Raw genomic sequence first — 19,297 nt, forward strand, 5'->3', positions numbered from 1 at the left:
AGAAGTTGAATACCACACTGAACAGGAAGTGATGCCTACTCAGCGGTTAGTTGCAGTAATATGAAGGATTTGCTTTTGTGAATAGGAGCGTATTAAATTGGTAAACAACTGAATAGCAACTCTTTGCTATTAAGTCATATACTTTGAAAGCCACATCTCTGTTCAAACGAATTATAGCCTCCTGAAAAGACTTATGAGCATAAGGATGGAAATGAAAAGTTTCAAGTTTGCCTGTTTAGTTACATTTCATAGATATGGCCATGGACAATAGAGCAGGCCACAGCGATTAATCTCGTAATGTCTAGGTTTTATTATTTAGTTATTATGGAAGTATAAGACCCACCTGGGGTAGGTTGGTCTGTATCCCCTAAGGCAAACCTAGTAGAGCATTGTAGACAAAGTCAATTGGCCCTAAACTCTTTTTAAGAATATTTTTTTTTTCACTCAGATATTGATCCATGAGGGCCTTTTAGAGAGATGTGCAAGCTCTTATATTCCTGTTGAGAAGATGGTCACTATAATGTTATTTAATTTTATCAAATCCCTTTGTGTATGTTTGAGGGTGTGATCTCTCATATGTGTTAATGGGCAACAACATGCTTCTATCTGTGTGGCTGCAACGGAGAGTCATCTAAGCAACATATCATGTGTCTCATTAGGTTAATGTTTATATCTCGTTCTAGGCACAGTTTCCATTAGCAATGGAATCAGTCTATCAAACAGATGGGCTAGATAGTCTTTGTGCATGATTGACCAGAATGGCTTTTCAGCCAGTATTGTATATTCTTTAATTTCCTACTTACATTGGAGTAATCTCAAAGTAATAGGGAAAAGCTTAAAAAAGGTCACTCTTAACAGTGAACCTGTGCCCAAATTAAGTAGAAGTAAATATTATCTTTGAATATGTGTGTACAGACACTTACTTTTACTGTTATTGCAAAAGTCTATTTTTTGGCACAAGTTGAAGGAAACACCATAAATGCATGCACTTGAAATTTTTTTGTATAGTCTAGGATGTGTAAACAGGAAAATATAAATACAATCCAGTTTTGTCCAACTAAGCTATACTAAATTTATAAATATTGTCAATAGACAGAGCAGCACTCAATTGCTGCTAGCAGTTGATCTAAACTGATTTAACACTTTACAGAATGATAATCCTTGTTTGGGGGGGGGGGGTTAATTTATTTGATGCCTAAACCCAACAGGTTCTAAAATGGTGACGCCCAATTCTTAAAAAAATAACATTTTTCGACAACGGTCACTAATGACAATATATATATATATATATATATATATATATATATATATATATATATATATATATATATATATATATATATATATATATAAAATTGTCTGTTGTGTTGTGGATATATGACTGATACAGAGATCTGACGGTTCAAAAATGAGAGCCCTCTTGTCACACTAAAGGGATTAGGCCACTCAGCTTTTTCTTCAAATCTACAATTGTGTGCAATGCAGGTACAGGATTTTATCGTGATGCTTGAGAGCAATACACCCATGAATCCTCTGTTCCCTGTCTGTAGCTGAATTTTGTGCTAAGTATGTATATGCATTATTATTAGTAAAAGGCCTCCTGTCATAACACAGTACTTAGAGTGGACTTTGGTTTATTCCCTTGCTCCTCACTGGATGGCTTTGTTTTCTATTTGAATTCTCTGTTCTTTGTTTGATGTCTTTCCTTCTGTATTTCTGTATGAACCGCCTCTGGAGCATTGCTGTTTTTACATAGTTTTTTTTTTTTTTTTCACTACTGACTTGTGGGACTTTTTATTTATTTTTCCTTCAGCAGTCCATGGAAAAGCACGTTCTTTCCTTGCTCTCTCTCCGTCCACTTATTCTAATCAACTCCTCCCACTTCCACTCTTTCTTTATCCATATTTTTAATACACATTTTCTGTTTCTCAGTGGGATGTCACTCCTCTCTCTCTTGCTGGTATAGCTCACTATCCGAGTCGAAGCCATGCCATGTTTTTAGCTCTTGCGGCTCCCATTTTGATATTTGAAATTACCCTTTTGCATTCTGGACTACTGATGAATTCATACGTTTACTACTTTTCATATGGGGATGCTGATCGCAGTGTAGTTTTGATGATAAACTGGTCATCGGCAAGGGCTCCACTAAACTTCCAAAGTAGTTCCACAGACCGCAAAATTATTGTGTCAATTCTTTAACATTCTATGGTGAATCCACCTCATATCGCTCGTCATGTCTATGTTAACATAAATGAATAACAATTCCGCATCAGTGGTTTCGCAGAAGATTTGTTTCTGTTTGAAAAATAGGGTTTGCAGCATTCATTTCTCACTAATATCATTTTACAGTGCTGAAAATGAAATGTCTTCCAGAAAGAGACAACTGCTAGCAGTGCTAATTAGTTTAATTATTTTTGTTTCTTTCTGATAAACACAAGAATGACTTTAGCAATTACTGTAATCGTGTGCCATTAGTATTTAATCCTGCTTCTCTAAAATGTGCTATAATAAGACTAAGACTGAATTTATATCGTCTATATATTGTTCTTGTTGTTATTCAATAGCTTTTACTTAATGTGTTTTCTTTTTATTGTGAGAACTTTGTCTATGGAATTTGTGCTTAAATAGAAAAAACAACAATGCTGCTATAATTCTGTTTCTAAATTTTTGAATTATCTGTTTGTTTAATATTTTTTCTCTGTGTTTTTTACAGCACTGGTTATGGTGAATGTTTACTTGATGAACCTGTATCAAGAAGATACACGTTGCCTCAACAACTTCCAGGTTTAATGTACAATGTTAATAAACAATGTGAGTTAATTTTTGGACCAGGATCTCAGATGTGCCCGATAATGGTTAGTACTGTGAGAGGTGTTTTCAAAATCATGGTGTAAAATATGGATTACATGCTTATTAAAGTGAAAGTTAATATCTAATTTGTAACTCATTGTTAAGTGTATTTTAAGCTTTGAAGCAGGAATTGAACTGTACTGAAATGGTGGTATCAGCTTGGTTGTAATACATAAAGTACAATGAGTTGTATTTGAATTCATATTATTATTTTCCAACATTAAGCAGATGCAGTGCAGACGACTCTGGTGTGTCAACACGGAGGGCGCCCACAAAGGATGTCGTACTCAGCATACGCCTTGGGCAGATGGGACCGCATGTGAACCCGGAAAGGTCAGTAAGATTGTCTTCAAGGTTACAAGAAGTTTCACAATGCAAAATGCTGTTACCATTTCTGGTTATTGTCAAATTTAACTAACTTTCTTTCCCAGAAACAGGAGTTATATAGAAAAGGCCACGTGCTATTATTCGCTTTTCAAACTCTAAAAAAAATCCTAACCGCCCCTAGCTATTGGCCCCTGCTTAAAGTTATCGCAACCAAACTAATTCCAACTCTAGGATATGGAAGCAAAGCTCTGTGTGAGCAAGACACTACTATCCTAAATAAAATAATTGGAAAAGTCATTAGGTCCCTATTTCAGCTACCAGGATACACCTCATTAGCACAAATTAGGCTGGAGTTTGGATATGTAAACCAAAGCATAGACAGAAAAGCCAGCTACATCAAAGCCTGGAAACAGTTATAGCTGGCAAAGGAAAATCCGCTCTGTCGTGCCCTTTGGAAAGAGATCAGCTCAAACACCGCAGCCACTGGGCGCCGGTACTTAGACCAGGCACTAATCGACCTAGGGGCAGTAGAGTTATGGGACTCAAATATCTCTTACATTTCTTTAAAACAATTTTTTACATCGGATTGCAAAAAAAGATCACTAATCATGGACAAGGATTTACTAGCTACTAGATCACACTTGTGGATGATCATTAATGATTACAAACTTTTAAAGCTTCAGCCGTACCTGGAGGCAGGGTGGACCAAGACAGATAAAGATCTTTTTATTAAACATAGATTTGGGATTATTCTGGGCAATGCCCACCTAGTCCCATGGGAACGCTCTCTAAAAATCCCACAGTGTAGGCTATGTGGTAAAGGACAGGAAGATATAATTCATTTAGTTTGTATCTGTAACGTTTTAAGAACCGAACGCAAACTTCTATTGAAGTCATTATTTAATCAGAGGGGAATACGGTCTTGCCGGCAAGCAGTGATTGCCTGCCTCAAACCCCAGGACATTGTTTTAAATGCTAAATTTTCAAAGTTTCTACGCTTTGTATCCTGAAAACTTCTAATGGTAGAAGACAAGTAATATAAAAAATCTTTGCACAGGAGTGTGGGAACCCCTTTTTAGATAACAATAAGTTTTTGGTATGCTTTTTATCATCTAGATTGTAGAATGTTAAACTGATATTTTGTATTGTATATTTATTATTTTTATAGAATAATGTGATGTATCGATGTATTGATTTTTATTAATTACGCATCAAGAATAAACTTGTAGACTTGTAACAACCTACAAGTTACATGACTCAAACAGACCTCTTTTCTATTGCACCAGTTCTCTCTTTGAACTGTGTTCTGCATGTAAAAGCTTATGTTAGTTGCAAGAAGTAATAATAGCCTGTAGTAACCATGATTACAAAAAATGATATATTTATTGTTTCTGTTCAATATGAGGAGGTACTTAAACATTATGAAAGTTAAAATCACTCCTACTTTTTTGCTAGGGACATATCAACAAAGAGAATCCATATTTCTTTTCAGATTGTTAAATGCTGCTGGCATTCCAATTTAAAAGTTCTCCAACATTGTATATTTTATATGTTCACATGCTTGAAGCATTCCCTGTGGTCAGGCTGGGAATCCCCGGTACATTAAAATAGCAGTATACTGTGTAAAATATACAGTAACACATCCACCTCATTTGAAAGAACACACATTTTAGCTAATGAGGTGGAAGCTTAAACACTCCTACTCACCCTAGAAGTCACCATAGCTCAGGTTTCTACTGCATATCATGTGTGAGGGAGTACCATGTAAGTGCTCTGCTCTAACCTTTCAGTGAACCTTAATTGTTTCCACTTTTTTCTGCCCTTGGATTTGAACCAGCCCTATCTTCAGCACTACTGTACTGTGAGTTGTTTTTTTGGAAGGTTGTTACAATTTCTGGACCAAGGAGATAATTTAGTCTGACAATTAACTGTCACTAACTGTCATAATGTCTGACAAAGAGGATAAATCTCTTTTTAAAACTTGTTTATCTTGTGGCAGCAAGAAAATGTACACTGATGACCCACACACTCAGTATATCTATTGTCTTTATCCTAAGCATAAGTCCGCAGAATGCAAGATTTGTAAGTCTTTCTCAACGAATTCTCTTAAGGACAGAGAAAGAAGGTTGGCATTTTTTCTTATGAATAAAGAGAATGTTCCTCTTTCTAAAGGAGGTGGCCCCTCTTCAGGGAGAGATTTTGTGAGAAGTGCCCCCCCAAGCACTTCCATGAAGGCAGCACACAAGAGGAGACGTTTTTAGTTTCCTGAGCATTATTTTATTTTGAAGCCACCTCCTTTCCTGATAAACCCTATAAGTATGCGTCTAAGTGCTACTGAGATTCATCTTTAATGAAAAAGAAGTCTACAAAGGAAACCTTTTTTGATGACGAGACCGTTGGCGAATTCAGCTCCTTCATCGATGAAGATACCATCACTGATGAGCATTCTGTTGATGAGCATTCCATTGACAACATTGTTAATGATGAGCATTTCGTCAACGATGACACCATCGACATTGAGCATTCGGTCGATGTTGGAGAGGCCATCAATGACGACTATACCATCAACGATGAAGTCACCATTGACGTCATCACAGTTAAAAACCATGCAGTAAGTCAAAAACACCAGAGGAAATGATTTGTCCCTTTAAGGTTGATGGGTTTACCTCCAGTGCAATTACTGCAGTCATATCAAGAAGAAAAGGCTAGTGATTCTGCCTCGCTGACAGCTTACAGCCCACAACAATTTGATGTGAGTTATGTCCCTGATTTTGGAGAGGAAACAATGGACAGTGAGTAGTCCTCCTGCAAATATGTTTATCAGCAGGAGGGCAAGTCTGAGAGTATTCCAATTGATATGAAGCAGAAACCACCAAATATTATAGAGAACCAGATGTAGTCTAAGTGCCAATGTTCTTCTTATCAACATTGCAACAGATGGTAGATACACTTAAAATCACCACAACAACCAACTAATAATCCTCACATTGAGTTACCTGCTACACCCATTCTCCCACCTCCTCAACCTGCCCCTTTAACAGTTTCACCTCCTAGGCAGCCATCACTGCTGCCTCCCCCTCTAATGCCAAACAGATCGGTCCATGGAAAAGATATGGATGAGGCTTAGTCTAATGGTCCTACATATTCGGATATGGAAGGATAGGAAGGAGAGCTGCCGCCAGATGGTGATGGGAGAGATGATAATGAGCAGAACTCATTGTCCCAAGTGGAAAAGACGGGCCAATTCCACAGGACTATTATATCCCTAAATTTAGTCTACCAATGACCTCTGTAGATCAATCGTGCTTTATTTATGACTTTAAAGAATAACCTCAGAAATGTGTTAAGTCTATATCCATTCTTGATTATGTCTGGTCAGAAGAATTGAAATCAGTGAAGACACGGACTACCGTTCCAGCTGTGGTACCTGATCTGGAGTAGAAATATAAGTCTCCAGCTTCAGCTTCAGCTTGCTTCACGGGTCATAGTAGACCGGATTCAGTAATTGCTTCAGCAGCTCAGAGAAAAACCAACACCCCAATAACGCATCATCTAGGCTGTCAGACAAGGATAGCAAATGTATTGACAATCTGGGTCGAAGAATTTTCTCTATGGCAGCAACTTCGATTAAGACAGCCAATTCCCTGGGTATTCTAGGTCATTATGAACTCCAGATGTGGCATGACATTGCTCCATTGCCGGAACTTATCCGTGAGGATAAGAGGGAAACGGCAAGAGCTACCCTAAAGGAAGGAAACCTAACTTCTTCTATCATTATTAACACAACAATGGATGCCTCAAACTCAGAGTTTTCGCCAGTTGGCAGGAGGTGCTGTACTAAGAAGACCAGGCTGGTTACACAGCCTTCCGTACTAATGTGCAGTCCTTTGATGAGCTAACTCTTTTTGGTAAACATGTTGATGAAGCTTTGCAAGGCCTTAAAACCGATATTGACCCAGCAAAGGTGTTAGGACCTTTGCAGTATCGCAGCAGATTTGGGTCGTCTAATTTTCGTAGCTCCCGAAGATCACTAAATTTCAGAGCAGGATTTAATCAGTATGGAGATCAGGGATGTCCTTGTTATTCTCAAAGACAGTCTGGATACAATCAAGGATGCTCTTTCAATCGAAACCAGCGACATACTTACTGAAGGGGTTCAGGAAGAAATAAAGGTTATTCACAAGCATGAACCAAAGACAATCAGAAAAGAGCTTGACTCCCTGCTCGTACCCCCTTTTTTGCCTGGTCCTAAGAATTTGGGGGGACAATTTCCCTTTTTGCTATTGCATGGAAGATCATAGCATCAGACAAATTGGTGATACAAATTGTCCTGTCAGGCATAATCTAGAGTTCATTCAGAGACACCTCAGTTTGTCCACCACGAAAGGAACATCAACTGAAGGAGCTGCAAATGGAAATTCTCATGGTTCTCTTAAAAGGAGCCATTGAGACTGTCCCCAAATTGCAAAGGAATCAGGGTTTTTAGTCCAGGTTGTACCAAATCACAAAGAAGGCAGGTCAGTGGAGATCATTATTGGTTCTGAGGGACAAATGTCTATCACAGATCCCCATCAACGTTGTCAGATAGCAAGTGGTACAAATATAAGAAGAAAGAGAAGAAGTGGTTGCTAGTAAGTTCTTCTCATTGATCTCCATCTCCAACATGACTTTCAGCCTCAGATCTGGAGCTCATCCTTATTCCCACAGAGGACCCGCCACAGCCTTGCCTCCACTGAGAAACCAGCTCTGGATCGACATCCAGTCCTGATGCCAGGGCTCCTTTGGCACTGGCCCCAGCACTTCCTGACTTCCCAGTGCCTGGTGCACATCCTGCAGTGTTTCTCAACTCCATATATGCCATAGAGGATTCTGGAAGAGGAGACATAGAGAACTTTCCGTCTTGTGATCTTTGGGACTGATTAAGACCCAGTTGTGTTCTACTCTGGAGTTACAAGGAGTGTCTTCTGCACACCAGTTGGACACCTCACCTGAACTCGCCATTGGCTGTCTAAAAAGCCCTCCAACAGCAGCGGTTGTCTCCCTCCACAAATTGATGCTCAAAGCGCTAAAGTGCTGGAATTTACATTATAGACCACTGATACGAAAACAAATGTCCTCACTAAGGTTCAGCTGAGCCACTTCTCCAGTTCAATAGTACCCTGGTAAATCCAGTGCTAGCAGCATGTGAGAAACCTTCTTCATCATCAGCAGTGAAACTCCTCATGAACCTCATCCCTATCTTGCAGTCTCATCGGACATCACGAAGTTGATGCCAGTGGTGGTTGCATATCTCATTTGATCAGCCCCATCCTTCCTTACGTGGATGACTGGCTTCTCAAAGCCTATTCACTGGAATTGGTGTCCCTCCATCAGTAATCAATAGCATCTCTGCTGTTGAACCTGGTGTAGGGAGCTGGCTCTCTATATAGTGTACTAAAATGAAGTACACTTTGCAGAGATTCCAGTGGATCCCCAATTGGTAATGCAGGGGCAAAAGTGGATAGGACTAATGCTCTATTTGTGGTAGTGTGAGCGAGCAGTTAAGCTCATCAGAGGGTCATTCTAAACTCATAGGCAATAAATAAGACACACACTTAAAGAATACAGCTGAGATCAATTTAGACATTTCATACCCAAGAACTTCATAATCCGGTAAGTAGGCTTGTAATACTTTGCAGGTTCAGATATAGACAAAGTGCAGTTTTCTGAGTTTTCTTAATGTTATCCTATGGAGGAAAAACAATGTTCAGCAAACAAAGGGTTTACAACGACTTACAAAGCCAATCTCAGGGAGTTAAGGTAAGTATTGGGAAGTGATCAGAACCACACCGAAAGGTCACATCGGGTGGCATTGGGGCAGCCGGGTGCAGAGGTGCAGTAAGGCGTTGCGTGCCTAATGGTTTCATATGGGTGTTTGACCCTATGACAAACAGGCTGCAGTGTCTGGCTGGGAAGCCAGTCGGGGACAATAAACAGGTAAGTATTAGACTTGGGGTGCTCGGGGACATGGGTGCACTTTTGGCCCTCTTCTCCTGTGCCCAGGGACAACAAATGCATGGGTGTCTTTTGGTGTCAGGTTTTCTCGTCTGGGAGCACTTGCAATCAGAGAGTCCTGTGTGTTGCGGCTGGAGGCATCATCAGGGAGTCTGACAGGGCTCGAGCCAGGATGGATTTGAGCTCCTAGGAGCCGGGGGACATTGTTGGCACCTATGACCCACCTCAGCTGGGATCGGGGGTCATGGGTGCAGTGATTGCTGGGGTGTCTGAGTTTCTCTCATCACAAGCCTGTGGGAGAGGGGACCTGCCTGCAGAGGCTGCAGGTGTCTTAGGAGAGTCGAAGGTGGGTGAGACCACACTGGACTTGGTCTCTGGGCTGCTGGGTACCTGCGTTGGCACCATTGATTGGCTTGATCTCGGGTCATGGACATTGGGTGCAGTGGTTACTTCTGGTGTCAAGTTTTTGGGGTCCAGCAGCTGCAGAGTCTTTTCTTTAGAGTTTCTTCTTGTAATGCAAGTCCGCTGCCCACGGGAGTTTTGAGTCTTTATTGAAGGCTGGGAGAGTTGGCTTCCTGTGTAGGATCCTTCGAGGTCAGCAGGCAGGCCCAAGGGGCTGGTTCCAGATCAGCTGCTTCTTCTTTTGCTCTTCTGTGGGCGTAACTCTTCCTTGTCTGGGTCTTCTTAGGTTGTCAAAATCTGAATTCTGGAGTACAGGGGTTGCACCTAAATACTCAATTTAAGGGTGTTACAGGGAGTGCCAGGCTGTAGCAAATGGGCTGACCACCTTTAGGATGACTATACCCTTCTTATGACCTTTTCTGCTTGGAAGTGGGCATAACCCTAACCCTGGTGGCCTAATTCCTTCCAAAGAAGGTAGAGGAATTTGAAAAGTATTGTCCACTTCTGCTCCTCCACCTTATGGGTGGAACTGGCATGAAGTGGGCACTCCTAATTTAATTCATTTTCTCAGTCAGGACCTATCCTTTGCTTTATTCATTACCCTCTCAAAGTTTCCAGACAGGATTATCACCTCCCCTCCCCCAGAAGAACTCAATACATTTTGTAAAACCTTATTGACAAATTGATGTTGGCCTTGGTTCAGAGTATACAAATCGACCACTGTCAGAGCTACAGTTCAGACTTTACCATTTTGTTTATAACATACCACCTTCCCAGGAAGTGTTAACAGGATCTCTGTTGCAGAGAATTGTATCGCCACCCCTCATGTTTTTATATATACAGTGTATTTTTGTCTGGTAATGCCTCGAATTTCCCAGTCTCTGCATTCTTAAATGTTTCTTGTAATGCCACAACTCCGTCGTTGAACACATTTAACTGAGCATGTATTCTGAATCATTTCACCGTGAAATTTAGTCCCCTGACTTAAAGAGAAGGACGGTAATCTATAATGTTGAAATGTCTTAAAAAACCTTAAGGATTGTTTCCATTTGTATGTCTAAATTCCCCAAAGTAAAAGAAAGAACCCCCTCATATTCACCCACTTTACAGTAACCTAACCATTAAAACGCTAGTGTTCCAAATTATATAACGTAGCTCCATAATCAGATCCGTATATCTTCATGATGGCCCTGCAGCCATGCCCCTTATGGACTCCTTACCCCCTGCAGCATCAACAGTTACCCAGGTAGACCTTTATTTCTCTGTTGTTGTGTTTAGCTGTCACCATCCTGCCAGTCCCTGCCGGTAGAAAATGTAATTCGATATGGCACACTTCTAGCCTGAGTTTTCCCTTTAGATTATCAATGTTTTTCAAAGCTCTCAAAAACTTCCACAACCAACATCGACACAATGTGACTGCAGGGTGTTGAAATACAATTTATTTGTGTAAAATTCGTTAATCTATTCCAGCTAGTCGAGGAGTACATGATGCAAATTAAGCATCAGCTAACAAACTTTAAATTCACTCAATTACAATGTCAGCTTAAATCTGTTCTTTCGTGAGGTCCAACAGTAAAACAGTTATAGCAGCATATAATTATAATTGTTCACTATTTGTAAAATAATAAAGCTAATTCTTCCTTTCGGAAGTGATTGTTTAAACCCAAAGTAAAACTTAGTTTAATTAACAGTCTGCTTGTATGAATACGAATGATGAATGCAATGTGAATTTCAAACAGCCTATCTCAATTGGCTTATATGTGTAGACGTCTTACATGCATGATAGGAATCTGGATATTTTGCAATCTAATGTAGCTGTCAGAAATAAGGTTCAAAATATTGATCACAGCGGACATGAGAAAAAAACAACCAATAGGTTAAGAATGTCTGTCTTGCATTAATATATCTTAAATTATTTTCTTTGATCCGTGTGTTTTTCGTTGATGAATGTCACGGACTTGTCCATGGATGCACGAGGCCTCAATGATGTATTCAGTGAGCATATTCAAATATAAAAATGGAACTCAACCTGACGATACACCATGATTAACCACTCCCGGGGAAAATATCGCATTCAGAGGGGATCATTTCAATTAAAATTGTCAACATTGTTCAAACGAATGAGCTGTTTGAAGGAGATATAAAAAAAGAACATTGTGTGGAAAAAAAACTAATTTGCAAAGGAGAGTTTTCAAGAACTGCATCAAATTGTCGTTTCATCCAGCTCTGTGCAAAAATATGCCCTTGAAAACAGAAACCCTTCAAGTCTGCACTCAAAATTCAGTTAAAAATAGAATTGGTTTAGCCAGGCTTAGTCATGCCTGTTAGAGAACCTACTACTGTTTTTATGCCTTCAGGCAGTGTCGATGTCTGGTATGGAAGGATTTTCCTCTGTGTCAACCTATCTTCAACAATTCGTGTGGTGTACCACTGCTCTATGCTTGGAAACTTTCCCCTAAAGTTGATTGGGGAGCCATCAATGCACGAGGCCTTCAGTGAGCATATTCAAATATAAAAATGGAACTCAATCTGATGATACACCATGATTAACCACTCCCGGGAAAAATATCGCATTCAGAGGGGATCATTTCAATTAAAATTGTCACCATTGTTCAAACGAATGAGCTGTTTGAAGGAGATATCAAAAAAGAACATTGTGTGAAAAAAAACAAATTTGCAAAGGAGAGTTTTCAAGAACTGCATCAAATTGTCGTTTCATCCAGCTCTGTGCAACAATATGCCCCTGAAAACAGAAACCCTTCAAGTCTGCACTCAAAATTCAGTTAAAAATAGAATTGGTTTAGCCAGGCTTAGTCATGCCTTTTGGAGAACCTACTACTGTTTTTTTGCCTTCAGGCAGTGTGGATGTCTGGTATGCAAGGCTATTCCTTTGTATTAACATATCTTCAACAATTTTTGTGGTGTACCAATGCTCTATGCTTGGAAACTTTCCCCTAAAGTTGATTGGGGAGCCATGAAAAATTGACCATCCTCGAAGTGTGTAAAGATTGTTCATTGTTTGATGAAATTAATTATAATTACTAATTATAATTCACTTATAATTATGTCTGTTGATTTTAAATGATATATTTTCATTTGTATTTTTTCATTTACTCTGCAGATCTGCCCTCATCCCTGAGTGCATTAACCCTGACTATACTTCCCAGTTAAAGATTAGTTAGTGTGGTTCACCTAGACTTATTGTTTACCTCTCCTCACATGGACTTTAAATAAAAAAAGCTTACAGGGTCGAGTATGACACAAAGAATCAAGAATACGGAATATTTTATGCTTTCTTCCTAAGGTCTGGAGCACCTCCATTTATTGAATATGTTACACATGAAAACTAAATTATGCAAATTATATGCACAAGCTATGGCCAAGGCTCTACTAAAATACCAGCTCTGTCCATCTCTTGTCTTGCAGCTCAGAGTTCTTTATCGTGCATGGTGTTTTCAGATGTGGAACGTGCCAACGTCTTGGTCTGAATTTTAATAGAGAAAAAGAATGGCCATGTGTGTTCATTGTTCATGAAGAAGTTTAAATAGAGACCTTGAGTTCAGAATGTCCGCATTTACTAAGTGCCTGTCATTTCGTGTCAAAGTGTATATCCTTTTTAACCAGTGTTATGTAGCAAGACCACGCTCTGAGAATGCACCCGTTATGCATTACTAATTAACAGTTTCCAGGCTCAAGGATCCCTTTGGTCATCTCTGTGCAACACATGACTGTCATTCACATGTGTGTCCTGGGAAACACACCTTAAAAGTGTAATTGTTTGTGTCTTTATAGTTTAAATTACATACTCAATGCAAGTGAATAAAGTCACCTAGTGGGCCATTTCTGATATGTTTGACTTGGGCATGCAGTTCCAAACTTTGTAGAAACCCAGTCTTCGATTTTCTAGAGGAGTCTCATGTTAATATATCCAGTTAATGGTGCATTGGGGCAATCAGGACCCAATCAGAACTCAGTCTTTTCCTTCAGTGATCTCTTCCTACTACTTAACTGCTGTCACTTTCAGCCAGTCCCCATCCTTTTATCCTCAACGTAGTCTACCAGTGTCCTGGCTGATTAGTACAGAGTTGGCAATAACCACCTGAATGGCAAGTGCATGTTGACTGTCTTTGACTGAGACAATATGGTGATTTTCCACATTCGGCTGAACATCACAGGGGAAGTTCCAGATAAAACTGATGTCTTTCTTGAAGAGCTCCTTAACTATTGGTCCTAGAATTCTACTCTTGCTTGTGTAGACCGCACCAGATCTTGGAGCATGATTATTTTATCTTTTAGATACCACCTTGGGCTCTTGCAATTGGCCTCTTAAATCAGGAGATTTTTTGTGGGAAGCATGACATTTTGAAGGATTGTTCTCTGCCTTTTAATGTCGTCTCCAAGTCAGTGGAAGCCAACATTTACACCTTGTTTGTTGACCTCTTTAAATTTTTTGAGATCCATGACCTCTTGAAAGAGTTTAATAGTTTAATGTTTGTTGGAATGCAAGACGTTTCCTCTTCATCCCTTCTATTTGTGATGTTAGTATCACCAATTTAGGCTAGTTTTTTTAAATTTACACAATTAGTCTGTAGTATGTCAATCTGGTCATCCATTACCTTCAATGTATTTGTGGATTTAACTCCCTCTTTTCTGAGACCCACAAGTCTTCCTTCCAGTTGCATGTTTCCTTGACCTACCTGGTCATCAGACTGATTTGTAAGGTTGTTTTAACTTCTATTAAGGTCCTTAAGCACTGCAGACAATTCCTATTTTGGGTCATTTTTTCATTCTTTTTGCAGGTTTTTTAAGACGTTGTGTAAGCCTTTTTAATTGCAGATCTTCCTTCTTCTTCAGGGGATCTCCATTGTTAAGCACAGAATAGTGGTGCCCCCATGTGAAATCAGAGAGCGCTTCTTTAAAATATATGTTCCTACGTGTTCCTCTTCACCTTGAGAATGGTCACGTTTTAGCATATAACTTTGATTTTTTGCCTCCTCTCACATAGGCTATATTGCCCAATAACTTTAATTTAGTCATCAGACTGATTTGTAAGGTTGTTTTAACTTCTATTAAGGTCCTTAAGCACTGCAGACAATTCCTATTTTGGGTCATTTTTTCATTCTTTTTGCAGGTTTTTTAAGACGTTGTGTAAGCCTTTTTAATTGCAGATCTTCCTTCTTCTTCAGGGGATCTCCATTGTTAAGCACAGAATAGTGGTGCCCCCATGTGAAATCAGAGAGCGCTTCTTTAAAATATATGTTCCTACGTGTTCCTCTTCACCTTGAGAATGGTCACGTTTTAGCATATAACTTTGATTTTTTGCCTCCTCTCACATAGGCTATATTGGCCAATAACTTTAATTTACTTTTTAAAATATCACATTAATAATTAAAATAGGAACATTTCCAGAGAAAAGGTAATCTTTCTCAAACACTTAATTAAAAGAAACTTTTTAAACAGAAAATGGGGTGGAAGGCATAGGCCAATGTGAACATACTCGCTACAGATATGTTAGCATGAAAACTGACACTGCACTTTTAATGGCCAATAGCCCTTCAGCATTTCATCATGCCCAGAAGGAGGAAGTTCCCTCAAATCTTGTTTCCGTCTTCTGGTGACAAGATCTTCTGGCACTAACTTCAGCCTTTTTTTCATCAAGTGTGGTTTCCTGTCATTTTCTGACTGGAAATGATTGATTTCCAGCAAATAAAATCTTTATTTGCCAAATGCCCTACTTGTGGGAGAAAATTGGCAAAATCAGATCCCTGTGATCTGTGTATACTCTGCCGATTCTGCCTCTTTCATATCCCAGACAGATTTCAACACTTTTCCGATGGTCATTCCAGATTCTCCTGAAGATCACACCTCTCCACACCCTTCACCATCGTAACACCTAGTTATGCCAGAGACTCCTCCACCTCCATCAACTTCTGAAGTTCTTCTGCCTCTGCTTCCCCATCCTACAGTACCATTGGGATCTCACTCTCCAACAAGGCCACCAGCAGCCCCAAGGAGATTAAGGTCCTCATTACTACTTAAACCACAGGCGGTGTCCTGCTGGCAGAGCGCTGCCGGCGGAGGAAGCGCCCCTTCCCGTTTACTGCTGGATGACCTTCTCCCCAGAACAGATAAGGTGACGGGGGATGGAAGGAGGGGTGTTGTGTGTGCGTGTATGAGTGTGTGGTGTATGCGTGTGTGCATGAATGTGTGGGTGTGGATGCGTGGTTGTATGCGTGTCTGAATGTTGAAGTGAGGGTGTGTCTGCATGTCAGTGTGTATGTGTGTGAATATGTGTGTTTGGATGCCTGCTTGAATACATGTATGAATGTTGTGAATGAGTGAATGGATGCGTGTGAGTGGATGCATGTATGTAAGTGTAGGAGAATTGGTGTATGTATGGTGCATGTGAGTGTCAGTGTGCATGTACGCGGGGAGGGGAGGTAGAGGGTGTGAGGGGGGAGTCTAGTGCTTGCTGAGGTGGAGCCTTTCCGTCATGGTTTTCGTGGCAGATCTACTGTAGCAGAAACCATGTCAGAAGGCCAGCTCCTGATACCGCCAGCAGTCTTCTGTGGACTGCCAGGTCAGAGATGATCATCTCCGGCCCGGTGGTTCCGACTGCCATGTTGGTATGAGTAGAGATGTAGCAGGTTGGCAGAGACCAACCTGCCACACTCATAATGTGATGGTCTGCACACCAGCTTGTTGGTGGTGGGACCGCCACATTTACCTTGGCGGTCAAATGAACGCCAGGATCAAAATGACCCCCTAAGGCACCAAAGCCATCTAGGTAGCTACCAAACCCGACATTCTGTTATCAGCTCCACAACAATCACATCAGTGTTTTTTTTAAATTCTTCACCATTGTTCATCATCAAGGCCACTTCTTCGTCTTGTTCCAGACCTATTTGTGTCACACACACACCTGGTGCCAACCGCGGGGATGACACTGGAGCCGATGCTAGGCCCCCACTCCCAAGTCAAGACGAATCTGGACCCAGGGATAGTGCTTCTATTACCCTCAGACTTCTAGAAGGGGGAAGGAGGGATTGGAGGACAAAATAATGAACACAAACTTGTGGTACTGAGTCTGCTCACCAATGGTGCTACTCTGCTTAACAGGGTCAACACTTCTTGACCTGATATAATCGAAGATGAGATTTGCGAGTCAGCCCTTATGGTTATCATGAAAACACAACGCACTGTAAACAATAAGCAGCAATTACCATCAGTATATACATTCAGTAAACAGTTTACAATGCTTTCAATTTGCTTACACTTACAGGTTGATTAAATAATCATAACGGAAGCAGGTGAATCAGATACTCTAGTGGAATAGTCTGGAACTCTCAAAGAAGAACTTGCGGTACTAGGTTAAGTCACTCCACGGAAAACTCAGAACATAGATTTGAGTTAATTGCACTCCAAAACAAGCACTCAATACATATGTTGAAAACAGGGACATTCGCAAAGAAATAGAAAACCGGGTTATATTGGGCACGCAGGTTGGAAGTTAAACACTCTCTGGATATGTTTGAGACCAGGTTACTCCCAGGAATGGATTACATTCTGGATTACCTGAACTCAAAATAAGACTACACAGAACACAAGGTTGGGATTATGTAAATTCACATGAAACAGAATTATCCTTGATACTTTTTCCCAGGATTATACTCTGTACATTGACTTACACTTGATAACACTACATTAATTGAAACAAGGTTATTCCATGACACAAGGTTGGACTAACTGATACTTCCATGGAGGTGCTCGGAACATGGATGGGAGTTAAGAGGGGCTCCCAAGGCAATCTCCAGTCTAAGGCTGCAGTTGTAAACACTCCCAAGGTATGCTAGAAAACACAATTACACTCAGTACATACATTGGGAGTATAAGTTGGTTCTGGAGACAGTCTCTCGTCCATGAGCAACACAGTTCAGGAAACCAAGACTTGGAGAAAGAATCCAGAGGCAGTAGGAAGGAAATAGCAGAGAGGCCTGCAATGACTAGTAAAGATGAGTGTGCACTAACCTTGAGGCAAGTACTTAACCTGGAAGGCACTTTACAGAAGTTCAGAGGTAGCAGACGGGTCCTTGCTAGAAGTTAGGAATCGTAGCTCATGGAGAGAGACACTGGAGAGTTCTCGGGGGTCAGGATCTCTGAGCTGTCGTAAAGGACCTGAAAGACTAGAATGTCAGGTGTTTTCTGGAAGACTTGGCAGATGGTGCAGAAACAAGGTAGTCCAGAAACAAAGTGAGGAAGATGAGCGCAGGGACGACTCAGGAGATGGGTGCAGTGATGAAGCTTGCTCTGAACATGCATACAGGAGATCCAGGCAACTCAGGAGTTGAGTGCAGGAAAGCTGCTTGCTCAGAACTTGATGGAAGCTTGTGCGGGTCCGGATACACGTACGAGGCCAAGCCCCAATGCAAGTTCAGAGGGGCTATTTATACAGTAAGCCTAGAGTGTTACAGAAGTGCACATGCCTCACGTGTAGGCTTCCAAAGGAACCTGGGAAAAGTCATGTGTTTATACAAACGGGCATGGCTCAAAATTTTCTTTGGTGTTCTCAGATTTCTGAGAAAGGTCCTAAATCATTGTCCAGGCTATTTTCCTCTTTCGCCTGGACTATGGAAATGCTCTTTATCTTGGCTTGCCTCAATAATTAATGAAAAGGTTTCAGACTTCACAAAATGCCGCTGCTCGGCTTCTTATGAATATTCCTAGGCACCAGTCTGCTAAGAATGTGTTAAATGATCTCCACTGGCTTCCAGTGGGGCAGCCTGTTTAATTTAAGGCACTATGCATTTTGCATAGGTCTTGTCATAAGAGTGGTCCTACTCTGTTAAGATTGTTAGCTACCCTGTACACTCCTGAAAGATCACTTAGATCCTCCTCTGCCCATTTGCTGCAGGTTCCCTGAGTTAGACGATCTCTTTGGGGAGGCTGGTCTTTTTCCTATCAGGCCTCCAAACTCTGGAATTTCCTTCCTCCAGAACTACGCCAGCTGTCCAATGAGCTGTACTTTTGTAGCTTCACACTGCTTAGTCTTGTTGGTAAGCTGGCATCATGAGGGCCTGTTCTAGCACTGGAGGCTTCTGGGTATCTATGCGCTTTATAAGAACAACCAAGGGAAAAAAAAATAAAACCAAGCAGCAGGTGCAAACGGTAACTGACAACAACAAGTACAACGGGAACCCAAGTGCATGAAGGAACAACCTAATAGGCAACATTACTATTGTAGGAGGGCACGTGATATCTGCAGGTCCAAACTAGATTAAACTTGCATAGCAACACACACAGGAGGGTCGAGGAATCAGGCCTAACGGGAGGATGGAGTCATGGAGCATCCATAACAGAAAGTCAGCACAGTGGAAGGAATGACATGAGGGCTGTGAGTAACACCCACTGAACATAGGGCACAAGATTGAGTGGTGACAATTAGAACTGGCTACGGAATTACTTCTTGCACCACTATTAGTGAAACTGTGCCATCCAAGCTCAGAAAAAAATACTGATCTCATGATATATTCCTTCTTTCAGATCCTCCACTTGACTCTGTAGTGGTCTTGGCTGCAAAGAAAGTCCATGATACCACACCATCAGTGGGTCAAAACAAAACTTGACTATGTGGGACAAATGCTATGTAGTAGAGCAGCTACTAATATCAAGTGGGCAAGGGCTCCAGCCCTCAGAAAGAACCAAGGTTGTGTGCCTCTCTCCAACA

General features: G+C 40.8%; 1 protein-coding gene across 1 annotated transcript in view; it reads left to right on the forward strand.

The window, feature by feature from the left end:
* ADAMTS9 (ADAM metallopeptidase with thrombospondin type 1 motif 9) overlaps window positions 1-19,297 on the forward strand; it is a 704,469-nt gene that overhangs the window by 136,092 nt on the left and 549,080 nt on the right. Inside the window, exons 10-11 of the mRNA XM_069206502.1 lie at window positions 2,714-2,855; window positions 3,076-3,183. Coding sequence (XP_069062603.1) covers window positions 2,714-2,855; window positions 3,076-3,183 — 250 coding nt within the window. The remainder of the gene's footprint in view (window positions 1-2,713; window positions 2,856-3,075; window positions 3,184-19,297) is intronic.

The sequence above is a fragment of the Pleurodeles waltl genome, chromosome 9, assembly GCF_031143425.1.
Source record: "Pleurodeles waltl isolate 20211129_DDA chromosome 9, aPleWal1.hap1.20221129, whole genome shotgun sequence".
NCBI lineage: Eukaryota > Metazoa > Chordata > Amphibia > Caudata > Salamandridae > Pleurodeles > Pleurodeles waltl.